The sequence below is a fragment of the Mus caroli genome, unplaced genomic scaffold, assembly GCF_978045245.1.
Source record: "Mus caroli unplaced genomic scaffold, Mus_caroli_1 scaffold_1, whole genome shotgun sequence".
In the NCBI taxonomy this organism is placed as follows: Eukaryota; Metazoa; Chordata; class Mammalia; order Rodentia; family Muridae; genus Mus; species Mus caroli.
Genome location: NW_028227256.1, coordinates 50453466 through 50468183, shown reverse-complemented (window position 1 = coordinate 50468183; position 14718 = coordinate 50453466). Strand labels below are relative to the sequence as shown.

At 39.3% G+C, this 14718-nt stretch overlaps 1 protein-coding gene across 2 annotated transcripts in view; it reads left to right on the top strand.

The window, feature by feature from the left end:
- LOC110288425 (dynein axonemal heavy chain 7-like) overlaps positions 1 to 14718 on the top strand; it is a 356931-nt gene that overhangs the window by 89510 nt on the left and 252703 nt on the right. For both annotated transcript variants that reach the window (XM_085837237.1, XM_085837233.1), the window contains 4 exons: positions 4327 to 4599; positions 5733 to 5860; positions 8893 to 8971; positions 12292 to 12516. In XM_085837237.1, the coding sequence (XP_085693363.1) occupies positions 4327 to 4599; positions 5733 to 5860; positions 8893 to 8971; positions 12292 to 12516 (705 nt within the window). The remainder of the gene's footprint in view (positions 1 to 4326; positions 4600 to 5732; positions 5861 to 8892; positions 8972 to 12291; positions 12517 to 14718) is intronic.

The following is a 14718-nucleotide window of genomic DNA, read 5'->3' as shown; positions in this document are numbered from 1 at the left end:
CTTGACACAAGCTAGAGTCCTCTGAGAGGAGGGAGCCCCAACTGAGAAACTACCTCCCTAATATCAGTCTGGAAGGCACTTTCCCAATTAGTGATTGATGGGCACATTTGGCCTGGTGGTCCTGGAACCTAAAAGAAAGCAGACTGAGCAAGCCATGGAGAGCAAGCCAGTAAATAGCACTCCTCTATCACTTCTGCCTTAGCTCCTGCCTCTAATTTCCTGTTCTCTTCAGTTCTTGCCCTTGATATCCTTCGATGATGGACCATGATGTGGAAGTATAAATAAAATAAACCCTTTGGTTCCCAACTTGCTTCTGGTCATGATGTTACATCACAGCAATAGAAGCCCCAACTGGACAGGTTTAGATTACTTAACATTTTGACTATAAAATTATGCATGGCTATTCTTTTCTAATGAGAGACAGAAAGGAAGTGAATCTGGATGGGAGAAGAGTTGGAGGGACTGGGAGGAGTTGAGAGGTGGGAAACTGTGTTCAAATTATACTATATGAGAAAATAATCTGTGTTTAATAAAAGGGGAAAAATGGATAAAAAATAAATTATACATTGGGAAGACAATGTCCCCTTCAGTGGATGCAATTATTTTATTTTATTTTATTTTCTAGAAATTTTATTATTCTTCATACAAACAGACTTGGACACTTTTTGATGGCCCTTACTACTTATTAATTAAATTTTTTTGGTCTTTACATATACTAATTCTTTTCCATTCTGAGTTTATAATTCGCTAATTCCAAATTTCCATTCAGAATACCACTGTCTGTGGTCTTGGCCTGTGTGATTCTGCTGTTGGTAGAACTCTGCCCATGGTGGCTAATAACCTCTGGGTTCTTTCCCTTTTTACTATGTGACAGACATAAGACCTCAGGACATCTCTGTGGCTGCTGCCTAAGTTGGCTTCTCTGGAATTTGGTAATCATTTGAAAGCTCTGGAAGGCTCATCTTTGACTGAACAATTTTTGACTTGATACTTTGGACACACTGGTTCTATGCTTATCCAAGCCAGAGACTAGAATTCTGATAGTGGACTGCTAAGGCTACTATTTCTTTCTCTCTCATACGCAAATTCCTCATTCCCCCCCACCCCCAACTCCCAATTAAAAGGTTCTGTGTCCTTTAAGTTTTGTCAAGATACGTCTCCTGAGAGTGCTACTTTGCTCTACTCTGACACTTTGTCTTCTGACAGTCATACTCTGCCCCCATGTCCTCCTTGCTGGGGAGTCAACAAATCTTTGACCATAAAGATGATTGAAGTCTTCAGGCTCATGCAAGCACACAATGACCTGCTCTCATTTTGGCTCCATAGACTTCCCCCACCCCCTTTACTTTTTTATTCCTTGTGATATATTAGAAGAACCAAATTTAGTAATTTTCTTACATATTCATGTATTCTGAAATAGTTGTTTTCTGTTTATCGGTTCTTCATATCACCAAATTTTGAAGTCTGTCAAAATTTACTGCTTGCTTTGCCTTTACATAACTACAACTCATTTATTGCATTTATTCCTAATATTTTACCCTTTTTTGAGAACAGAAATTGTCAAGGTAGCTTATGAAGCACACTGATATAGCAAGTTAATAAGATAAGAATTACCAATGAGTGTACACAATGAGTTTAAATTAGTATAAAAATATGTAATTTAGACTTTCGAGAAGAGAATATTTGTTTTGTGTCAGATTTATAAAGCTAGGACTTGCATGGGGCATTGTATGTGCGGTGATGGTTTTGTCAACTTTACTTGGTCACAGTTTTAAAAATAAAAATTACGGAGTTCTCTATGATCACTACCCCTAGATGTCTCTAGGTGATTTGAGGTTCAGCCAGATTTTGAAATAAATTATAAGACTAGTTTGAATAAAATAATTACATGGTGTCTCAATGACCTTTTGGCAGTAGATGCAGAAGCAGATATATATTTCTGTTCATTAATATATTTGATAGGAATGGAAAAGAGATAAAAATACACCTTTATTTCCCTTGGAAGGCAAACTGGTAAGGGATGAGGCACCATGAGTCTAAGCTCATAACTGACTCATGATCTAATATGATATTCTTTGACCACCTGAGGTATCACATGAAATATCATTTTCTTACCTCTCAATGGGCACTAATTAAATTTAATATTAGAAACTTTCAGGTGATTCTCAGTCTGAAAATCTAATTATGTCTAGAAAAATAGCTTATTTTAGAAATTAGACAAGCTGCTAATAAAAATGTAAAAAACAGTCTAAGATGAGTATTAATGACCTTCACAGGAGAACCCATAAATCCACCTTGCACACAGCCCATTGTGTGGGATGAAGTATTCTAAAACTGTTTTGTAGAAGAGACAATACTTGAGCCCAAGACTGAGGGACTGATCAAGGTGGTAACATTCAGTAGTGTTCCTATAAACAATGTAGCTTAAAGACAGCTGATCTTCTGAAGTGCCCAGTAGTAGGCATAGCAGGCAGACACCCACGGGATATCTAAGGTGGTGAGATCAATTTCCGTGTCATAGAAATTGACTGCACCATAGACTGATTTCTACTCATTACAGATTTAAAAATGCCTTTTTCTAGATGGCACAGCACAGATGTTTCTAGGAGTTACCATGCAGATTATAAACTATGCCAACACACGTCTTTTTTTTAATTTTTAATATTTTTATTACATATTTTCCTCAATTACATTTCCAATGCTATCCCAAAAGTCCCCCATAGCGCCCCCCACTTCCCTACCCACCCATTCCCATTCTTTTGGCCCTGGCATTCCCCTATATTGGGGCATATAAAGTTTGCAAGTCCAATGGGCCTCTCTTTCCAGTGATGGCCGACTAGGCCATCTTTCGATACATATGCAGCTAGAGACAAGAGCTCCGGGGTACTGGTTAGTACATCATGTTGTTCCAACTACAGGGTTGCAGATCCCTTTAGCTCCTTGGGTACTTTCTCTAGCTTCTCCATTGGGAGCCCTGTGATACATCCAATAGCTGACTGTGAGCATCCACTCCTGTGTTTGCTAGGCCCCAGCATCGTCTCACAAGAGACAGCTATATTTGGGTCCTTTCAGCAAAATCTTGCTAGTGTATGCAATGGTGTCAGAGTTTAGAAGCTGATTATGGGATGGATCCCTGGATACGGCAGTCTCTAAATGGTCCATCCTTTCATCACAGCTACGAACTTTGTCTCTGTAACTCCTTCCCTGGGTGTTTTGTTCCCAATTCTAAGAAGGTGCACAGTGTCCACACTTTGGTCTTCATTCTTCTTGAGTTTCATGCGTTTAGCAAATTGTATCTTATATCTTGGATATCCTAAGTTTTGGGCTAATATCCACTTATCAGTGAATACATATTGTGTGAGTTCCTTTGTGATTGTGTTACCTCACTCAAGATGATGCCCTCCAGGTCCATCCATTTGGCTAGGAATTTCATAAATTCATTATTTTTAATAGCTGAATAGTACTCCATTGTGTAAATGTACCATAATTTCTGTATCCATTCCTCTGTTGAGGGGCATCTGGGTTCTTTCCAGCTTCTGGCTATTATAAATAGGGCTGCTATGAACACAGTGGAGCATGTGGATCTGGCAGATATCTACAGAACATTCTATCCTAAAACAAAAGGACATACCTTCTTCTCAGCACCTCATGGTACCTTCTCCAAAATTGACCACATAATTGCCAACACACGTCTTTATCCTCTTATTTACAAGGGGAAAGAGTTGAATGCTGACATTCATGTGCTAATTAAATTGTCCTCTTGTGCATTCTTACTCACCGTTATTCCAACCCTGGTTGCAGAATAGGAATTTGGCAACTAAGGATCAGCATCAAAGGCCACCTAGTGAGTGGCAATCTTTCTTTGGTTTGACCTCACTTGTCTGCTTCCTGAACACAGGTTCAGTGTTTGAGGAGGGTGGTGATGGGGCTCTGCATGAGCATCATCTTTTTAAGAGTTCAGGCCAAAGCCAGCCTTGGAAAGCTAGCACAGCAATGTTTGGACTTTTCTGTTTTGCATCCTAGGTTTTATTTTTGCATGTATTTTCAAATGACCATTTGCCCAACTGTACTGAAAAACAAAACAAACAAAATAAAACATCAGGTAGCCCTTATGGAAAACAAAAATTACGCAAAACCTACAGTTTACAACACTCTTCAGGATGGACTGAACATATTTCTATAGATTAGAGATTAGTAAATTACAACAGCCTTTTCTTATGTATAGAAAAGGCAATATAGTAAGATTGACACTTTCTGGGAGATAATTTAGTAGGGTTAATTTAGCTAAAGGTACGTGAAATGACACCATTTCCCTTCTCTGCTCAGGAAAGCAAATCTAAGCCAACAACCTTGAAGCCCATAATTCTGAATGAAATCATAGACACCCATAAGGAAAAGATTAGAGAGGTGGTGTTGCGAGAGAGTGTGGCGCCAACCGAGCACCTCAAAATGTATGACAAGTATCAGTTCTTGATTACTGGAAAAGCTGAGCGTGATATTGATGAGTTGCTGTTTCAAAGTCAGAACTATGAGAGACTAATAGAGGAAATTCGCAAATACCAAAAGCTAGGAGAAGAAATACAGTACACATCTCGAAAGGTAATTGTCGTTTCTCTATGACTCTTGATGGAAGAGAATGGTCTGTCTCAGGTGTATTAACATCTAGTGTTAGAGCCCCCAGGGAATAGGAATATGCACCCAGAAGTGGTGACACTTGCCAGCCTGGCGTGTGTCTCAGTGTCAGGCAGCTAGGACACATACCGTCCTTGTGCTCACATGCATGAGATGCCAGTGCAAGGTGAAAAGGGATTTAAGAAACATGAATAGAAAGGAGCATAAGTATGGAATCTCCTCCCAGTTCCAAGAACCTGACTTTTAAATTTCATGTTGACAAATGTTTTGGAAACAACAGCAATGACACCACAATGTACTTCCTTCAATTACTAAAGATACTAAAGATTACTAAACATCCTCTCTTGGCCCTTTATCAAAACCATTCTTCAGATTCCCTACTATGCCCATGTATTACTTTTTAAGTACGAAACAAATAAAATATGTGAAACTCATTGCTGGATGGGGTGGTACACACCTGTAGTGTCAGCATTCAGGAAGCAGGCAGACTGCAAGTTCATGGTCAACAGGTGGACTATAAAGCAAGACAATGTCTAAAAGCAAACAAAACTAATCAAAATAAAAAAATAAAGGAAGTTAATTTTCATTCAGTTACCAATAACCTAATTTTCTAAACTTTAAAAAACCATGATGATGATGATGACGATGATGATGGTGATATTTACTCATAGATGGACGTAAAATACAAAGTATTTGTTGCCGGAAGTGGGGGAGAGGTGGGTGGGTTAGATATTAGATACTCTCACAGCCCCACATGTGAATTTTATTATCACATAATTAATTAATTTTTTATTATTATCTTCTGTTTGTTTTTTATACAGGATCTTGGCCTTTAGCCCAGGTTGCCCTGGAACTCACTATGTAGTCAAGGCTGGCCTCAAACTTTTCCATTCTTCCTGGTCTTGTTGTCCAAGTTCAGGAGTTATACACCTGAACCATTATGCCTGGTTCAACAATTTAAAACCAAAAACCAAGAACCAAAAATCTCAAAACCTGACCTTATTGCATTGCAAATCAGTAGTAAGGGGAATAGAAAAATGAAGAGCCTCTTACTTATGCTTATTCCAATTCATGCTTCATAAATCTTTTTCACTCTGCAGACTGTTTGTTTGGGAATGTTTGAAATGCACTGTGAGGAACTGATCAGATCGTTGGTGAAGAGAGCAGATGTCATCTGTGGGAAACTGATAGCCAAGATGTTCCGCGATCACCAGGAAGTAAACACAATGTATGGGAGTACTGGGGTGGCTATGTTTGCATTCTAGGAGTGGTCCTTGTGTCACTTGGCAATGGAAGTGGGTTGAACAATGTCACAGGGATTTCAAAGAAAGGGTTATGCTAAACGTGTTCTACATTGAGTGACATTTTGTGATGCAATTGTCAGGATGGTTTTTTTCGTTTTTACACATATGCCTTCCTAATCATGTAAATTAGTTATTGTGCTTCCATTCTTTTGCACAAGTCAGGTGGACATTCACTTCATACTTTAAAACTTGTGTAATCCATACATAAATTAGTTTTCAGAGTCGATCTGTATAGGATCTGTGGGTGTCAAATCCAAACTTTGTCATACTACCATTATTCTTTAGTGACAGGAGCTTAGCCCAGGGGCTGGGTCCTCTATGAAGCAGCTGAGGGGAAGAGCATCCTTGGGGCAAGACTTGGTCTTGGGAGAGAGTAGGGTTACTCTCTATAATAACATATGCCTATCTTAACTTTAAGTTACTGAGGCCAGAAACTGCAGATCTGTTAACATTTGTTGCTAACAGCATGGTTGATTGGGTAAAGGATTTATGACTAGCATTCCCTTCTCTATCCAGGAGGCCAGAGCCCATCACTGGCCTGACTGGTTAACTCTTTGTTAGCCATAGAGGAAGGAAGGGAAAAAAATCAAAATGCTTTATACAGGCAAATATGCACAGACATTCATACATCCACACTTTAGTCAGGCCCAACCATCTGTCTAAATCAACTCCATAATATTCATATATGCTTATATACATACACATTTACCTATATGCACACATACAGACAAAATATACATTTGGATGGATGGATAGATAAATGGATGGGTGGGTGGGTGGGTGTCAAGAGACCCCCCCCCCCACCAAGCCAAACTATTCAACCAGCAACTTTATTTCTTTTCTTTTCTTTGGCCTTCTTAGACAAACGATTCTTTATAAATTTCCTCATAGATAAAATGGGAGTTACAGAAGGATGTTGACCATAAGTTCACAGTGGGATTTCATTCTAACATGCTCCGTACAAGTTCAAAGTAACAGCTTTTACATGGCCTTGTCTTATCATAGTGCACACCTGTGCCTATATCCTTAGACCTAAATGTTTTTCCTTGAACACAAATTTGTCCCAAGCCTATTTCACTTTTTTGTGTAATTCTGAAAGCTCACTGTGTTTCTTGCTATGCAGCCTTTACTTACTATATGAGGAGGGGACACATTCTAGTCTTGATTCTAACTTTATTACATCTGTCTAGCAAAGCAACTAAAACCATTGCTTAAAACCTTCTTCCTGAAATTATTTGAACGAAATCAGGAATTCTATAGAATCATTAATTGATCTAAACAGCATTAGCTCATGGAAGTTTATCTTTATGGTGATCTGCAGGAAATTTGATCAATAGGATGGGCTAATGCTCAGGGATTGTTATTTTAATTTAATAATGACAGGAAAGGCTTATTAGCTGCAAGAGACAATGCTGAGATGAAGTTTCTTTGGGTCCTTGCCATTGAGCTCACTCATCACAGACCATGCAAAAGTGGTGGGCCACCCCCAGGAAGGTCACCTGTTAGCCTTAGCCTGTCTTACCTAGATGGCTCCTGATACTTTAAGGCCTTGGCAAGTTGTTATTTTTATAAAGATTTTAAACTTATTTTAAAAGATGTACTTATTTATGTATATGAGTGCTCTATTTGCATGTATGCCTCCAAATCAGAAGAGGGCATCAGATTCCATTATAGATGATTGTGAGGCACTGTGTGGTTGCTGAGATTTGAACTCAGGGCCTCTGGAAGAGCAGCCAAGTGCCCTTAACCACTGAGTTACATCTCTAGCCACCAAGTTGTTCTCTTAACTGGAGAACTATTGACTAAACAGGGTGTGGGGGTAGGACAGCTGGCTACTCTAAACTCAGAGAATACCAGTCACAGTGAAGCTGAATGTCTACTTATCTAAGTCGAGAAGCATAATTAGTATAACTGGCCCTCCAATCTCTTTTCTAATGTTACAAGGTAGAAACACAGAAATAACTAGAATATTCCTTATGTTTTTGAGTACAGGGTCTCACTAAGTCCCTGGGCTGGCTTGGAAAACATGATACTCCAAGTAGTCACCTCTCAATATCCTAGTACGATTACAGATGAGAATCACTATGCCTGCTCACAGAATGTTTCTATTCCAGGCCTTTGTACTGGGTGAAACATTTGCTATAATTTTATCACAGCCCCACCTCTTCTCACCACCCTCTGAGCTCCCAGCAGCTGGGCTTTCTTCCTCCATTGTTTTTAATTATGTCAGACTCACTGGCCTACAGAAGGCGCAGTAAAACTGTTGTAGGAGCCCTGGACAGGGATAGCCCAGCTGCTTTATCCATGTCTCTTCCTCACCAGGAAGCCTATAAAGCAGTGTTACCTATTGTCACTTTTACCTGCGTGACAGCTCCACTCCATGGCCTCTTATCTGCATTCTTTATGATACACCTCCCCTTCCCTGTTGATTCTGCAAATATGTTCAAATGCATATCCATCTTCCAGCCCCACCTTCAGCTCAGCATGGTCCACATGCTCTTTGCTAGACAATTTTGTAGATTTTTCCCCCCACTGAAGTCCCTTACCTCTGAACTCTCTTTCTTCTAACCCTAAGTTTGTTCATTATTTTTATTGTTTACAAGGCAGACCAGTAGGAAGTATTGGCATGTGCCAGACATTTCTGAGCTACAGACCTGTTTTTTAATCTGTCCCTGTAAATAAAGTTAGTTACTCACCTTCTTTGTATCATCTCCTGGGATTGGCACAGGAACTGCCCCTTGAAAGAACTGTCTCTGGCATCTGACTGTGAGATGCTCAGGGGTCATTTAATGCTGTAGCATGGACTAGGACAGGTGATCATTAAGTTTATGTGGGGCAAATAAGTAAATTAATACAAATTTGTATTCTTTAGACATCACGTAGATGAATCATAATCATGCAATGGAACATTAAATAATAAATACTGTTTGTACTATTGGTTTTTCTGCTGTTTCAGGCTATGTGATGAGTTTGAGAAGATAGCTGAAAAGGCTCTGAGTACGCCTCTAAACACAGCCGAGCTCATGGAGATGAAGGTAACTGTTGAAGAGCCTGTATCACTGTAGGGACTGAACTGTCCCAAGAGTGCAGAGAAACAGACCACTCTGAAGGTTAAGGCAGAGGCTTCCAGTCATCAGTGTTTCAAATGTTTCATTCACAAGCCTGCAGTCTGGTGCTTCAGGCTGGCCTCTCCCCGGTGCTCCTTCTGGCCTCTGTGTGGTCACTTGACTAGACCACCTGTTATAATACAGTCTGTTCATTGAGTTTGTGCTCAGTGGCATTGACAGGTGCAAATATTCTTTGGCAATTGACTCTGCTCCATTTGTCTCCAGCAGGCTCCTTGTGCAGGTTCCCCTAGCAGAGTAGATGCTTAAGTGTCCTATTGTATATGTGCTTTTCTGCTGGTGTCACATTAGCTAATATCTCACTGACCAAATCAGGTCAGAGTGAGAGGGCACAGCAGGGCATGGTCACTGGAAAGCATCAGAACAACAAATGTAGTCATCTAACCAGATGTTCTTGAGAACGGTGTTCACAATACTGACCGGTGTGCTAGCATATGTTGGCCAAAACAGGTCAGGGTACCTGAGATGTACATTTTCTCCCCATTTTAATCAACAGATATTCAGTCCTCGAGCAGTGCTTTCTTCTGTGTCTGAAAAGACTGTGTTTTGCAATGCACTAACACCTTCTATGACAGTTGGCAGAAATGTTGCCCTCATCAAACCCTCTATTTTCACATTGGTTATTTTTCTAGTTACTTCTACTATTTTTAACTCTATCTAAAAGCAGACAAAGTAATATAAAATAACTAATAGCAGTTCCATTTTATGCTCCTATAACATTATCTTTTATGGGATATGAGATTTTTTTAAAAATAGAATTCCTCAAATCTAAATTAGAACCCTTTACATTTAGTTTAAGATATTTAAGACATTTAAGATATTTAACTGAACCTGTAAACATGTAAACTCATTCAAAATTCTGTATGTATTAATTCAATTGGTTACATGTACATATTCTTCAAATTATTGCTTAAACAAAATTTATTAAAATTACTGACACTAAATTTTACATTTATTGCTAATTTTGCTCAGAGAGTCTTGCTTTCGTTAAAGTCTTTTCTGTGTTTGGGCTGGAGATCTGAGTGTATGGTCACTTTTACATACTCATACAGACTTCAAGAGGCATATTTATGTTTTGTTAACTGTTGTTGGCCATCAAGTAGTTCTGTGGCTGGTAATAGCTATAAATAATCACTGTGCCTTCCTCTTTGTTAGAAAAGAACTCATGTGGAAAGAGGAGTTGTGCACATTACCATCTGCTTATCTTCCTGGATGTTACTGGCTTAAAAATTTTGGGGTTATTCAAACTTAGTTTCTATTGCATATAATAATCTTTAACAGAATTAGCAAATAAGATTCATTGTTTGTTGCTTAAAATATCTCTGTGTTTTAAAGTGTATTCCAATAAGGATGAACCAGATGGTCAATGTAGTCACTACAAAAATCACTCATTTATTATAGACAGGGAGAAATGTAAACCCAGTCTCTGGGCTCTATAGGAAACTGATTAGCTAAATTCAAAAATACATAGTTTGACTAGACATTTATTACTTATTACTTGTGAAGATTATAGTTTCTAAATCAATCCATTGCTTATGCATTGGGACATGGTTGGTCATGTATTTTTGTCTTATAGCCACACATTGTAGACTTATTCTGAATTCTCTGCTATACTTAATCAGTGTTTTCCCCATGCAAGTGAGGTAGTTTGGTGACAAAGTTTGACCAGGTACAGTCTTTCTTCCTTCAGTTGATTTGGGCAGTTGACTAGAGACCAGAAAGTCCCGGTGGGATCCAGGTTCAATTTAAAACCATTCTTCTGGGATTAGGGTGATGGCTCAGCTCTTAAAAGGACCCAAGGTGTTGAAGGGGTTCACAGCCCCATAGAAGAAACAACAATATGAACTAACTAGTAACCCCAGAGATTCCAGGGACTAAATCAACAACCAAAGAGTACATGTGGCAGGACTCATGGCTCCAGCTGCATATGTAGCAGAGGATGACCTAGTTGGTCATCAATGGGGGAGAGGCCCTTGGTCCTGTGAAGGCTCTATGCGCCAGTGTAGGGGAATTCCAGGGCCAGGAAGCAGGAGTGGATGGGTTGATGAGCAGGGGAAGAGGGGAGGGGGTAGGGAGTTTTCAGAGGGGAAACCAGGAAAGAGGACAACATTTGAAATGTAAAAAAAAGTAAATATCTAATAAACGATTAAAAAGAGAATGCATACTGCTCCTGGAGAGGACCTGAGTTTGGTTCCCAGCACTCACTTTGGGTTGCTGGCAACCCCTGGTAACTCCAACTCCAGAGGATCTGAGTCCCCTTTCTGGCCTCTATGGGCAATTGAACTCATGTAACTTTAATCTTCCTCCAACCCCATGCACATACTTAGAAATAAGAATAACTCTTTAAAAATGAGCATCCTCCATTAGCGCTCTGCTGCAGCCCTGGCATCTGTGCAGACCCTCACCTGTGTTCCCTCTGCCTGCCCCTTTCCACATGCCACACCTCATGTGTTTGTGGAAAGCTTCTGTTCATGTCTGGCTGCCTTGGAAGTCTGTGACATGCTGCAAGCAGCAGCAGGCCTCTTGCTACAGCGCTGTCCATGTCAAAAGTTTTCATTTGTACTTACTTGACTAATGACCATCTCTCTCATTAGATGACAAATGTCATGATGGTAAAAGCTGTGTCTGCGCCATGGTCACTTTATTGACAGCACTTGGCAAAAGTGCCAGGTACATTTGGTGGCCCAAAGCATAATACTTAAAAAAGTGAAGTCACTCAGGTGGTAGCTGCTTTTATCATCCAGGGATACACAGAATCCTCCCTGGTCTTCCATTGCTGTGTGTGTTTAAAAGATAGAGAGTATGAGTGTGTGCGTGTGTACATGTGTGTGCATGTGTGAATATGTGTATGTGTATATGCATATGCATGTGCATATGCATGAGTGAATATGTGTGGGCACAATCATGTACATGTGTGTGCATGTGTGCATGTGTGTGCATATCTGTGCATGTGTGCATGCATGTGTACATGGATATATGTGTGTGTATGTATGTATGTGCATGTGTATATGTGTGTGCATGTGTGTATTGTTAAGTATCTTCTCACTTTTTTCTTTCTCTTATTTTAGTGAAGTGGGTGGGGTAATTGAGAATAAATTGTGTGAAGGTCCCCAGTTCTGAGCCATACTTTTCTGATGCATCTGTATGTATTTATTCAGAGTATTTCCACAGGACATGTTTGGTAAGAATTCTCCCTTACAATGCTGTCTGTAACCTTTGCTTTCCTTCAGGCTCATGTTCAGAAATTGGAGACAACTGACATGTTGGAGCTGGGACAAAGACTAGTGGATTCTAAAAACTGTCTGGCCTTCCTTATCGACTGTGTCAACTTTTCTCCTGCAGACATCAGACTAAATAAGAGTGTTTTCCAGTGGTATGGCAGAATGGGGGAGATTTTTGACGAGCACAGGAAAATAATTAAAGAGAAAACAGAACTATATCAAGAATTCCTTAAGGTTGGCATTATAGATTTTTCAAATTGCTCCGAATTTTTTTTTTTTTGCGAATGTTTGGATTTTTAACTCTGTATAATATTTCAGACTTCTTTGTTACATGGGCCCTGCATTGTAGCTTTCTCCCCCTGTAATCTCAGAAGGTGTACACATGCTGTGTCTCTCCTAATGGAGGACTAAGGAGTGATTCAAGTGCCCTGAATGATGTGGGATCTTTTCTTGATTTTTTCAAAGGTAGAATAGAGAAAATGCTGGAAAACATTGTGCACAAGTGGTCATTAATAAGACAGTTTATGGTACTAAGTTCAGGGTTTTTTTTCCCTTGTTTGCTTTGATTTTGGTTTATTTTGTATTTATTGTTCCAACATCAAGATCTCCTGCTGACATGCTTTTTATGTCTCACAGTCACTCTGGCTTTCTTGAACACAATGCATATCTACCTTTTTTGTTTTTCTGGTAGGTCTGCAGCTTAACCTCTGCCTACCTTCTAGGCCAGTTTCCCACTCCTGACTTGTGAACTCCAAGCATCCTCTAGTTCCCTGCTCTGTGCCTCTCTCACATCCACCTTGCATGTTATCTCTGCACTCTGCAGCGCTCTGCCCTGACACGTGCCAGTCACACTCAGTTGCTTTTTCCAAGATGCCCTCTAGACTTCAGGTGGCTTCTCCATTGCTCAGATTAGACCCTGTAACACATCTCTACTATATTAATGACCCAATCGCTACTATTACTGTCAGGTCTATCTGCCACTAGATGGCCAGCTCCTGGGAGCTTTGTTTCTATTTACTCTCTAGTTCTATCCTAGTGGCTAGTGCAGTCACTGGCCCACAGTGTCTCAGCACATTTTGTGCTGTTATAACACAAGACTTGTGGCTGGGTAATTGATAAAGAGCATAAATTTGCTGCTTACATTTCTGCAAGGTGAGAAGTCCAAATTCAAGAGACCAGTATCTGCTGAAGGCCTTATTGTATCATCCCTTGGCTAAAAATGGAAGGCAAGGAATTAGGAGGGCACATTTACAAGAAAGCGGATAACAGAGAGGAAAGGAGGGAGAGAAAACACTCAAAGCCACCCTTTCCCTATGAGCCCACTCTCGTGTTAATCTGCTTCCATGGTAACAGAATTACTGCATACATAAGACCAGCACCCTTAGACCCTGTACACTCTTGATGTTCCATTTTTTTTCTATGTTTATTTCTGATGCATGACCGTGGGGCACATTCAAACATGTCTTTCAGAGAGCCGTCAGCACTCTACAGAACATAAAACATGTTAGTTGTGAATAAATCAACTAAAATTTTCAGTTTTATACTTTTCAGGATTATTTTATAGAGATACCTAAAATTCTTAAGATCGACTCAGGTCAGCCAGTTAAGATATTCTTTGATCATAAGCCAACTGTTTTTCTATTACACCAAAGAAGATTCAGTTTATAAATTACGTTATTTGGAGACTAGTTCATAGCTTTGAAATTGTTTTATTTTTAAACTATGGCTAATATCTCTACTTTACCACCTGGCTATTTCCAACATTTTAAATGGGAAATCATGAACAATGAATATAAGATACTTAAACCATAAAATAATTGACTGTTAGACAATTCCTAAGTGGTCCAGAACTATCTGTACTTCATTATACAGTATCCTACTTCAAAAGTCTACACACAATATTGGTGCAGTTTTCCTTTTAGTTTCCTTCACTCATCAAGTGGGAACAATGAATTTCCTGGGAAACATAGAAAAAAGATCCTATTTTTGAATAACCTAGATTTGACTTTTTAATATTTCATTAATAGATATTTCTAGACTCATTTAATTTGGAATAGTTTACCTAAGACAGTTTTATAATAAGTGTTTTTGCACCAGGCACACACATCTGTTTTATGTTAGAATATTAAAATTTTAATATTTCATACCTGGCTTTATTAGCTACGTACATCTTATGTCATGAGTGCTCATGGGAAAATGACAATAACTTTCACACATCTTGGTTCTGTGTTGCTGATCCAAGACCTGTTTGGGTAACAGATAAGTAAAGGCATTTAACTTTTTACAAATGCTAGGAAAATAATGCAGCTAGTTATCTAGGCCTTAAATAAATAGATCTTCCTTCTAACCCTATCTTGGTTATTACGAGTTTTTCAAATGCTTAGTCATTTTTTGCAACAGTTTTTCACCATGCTAAAGAATATAATTTTAACACAT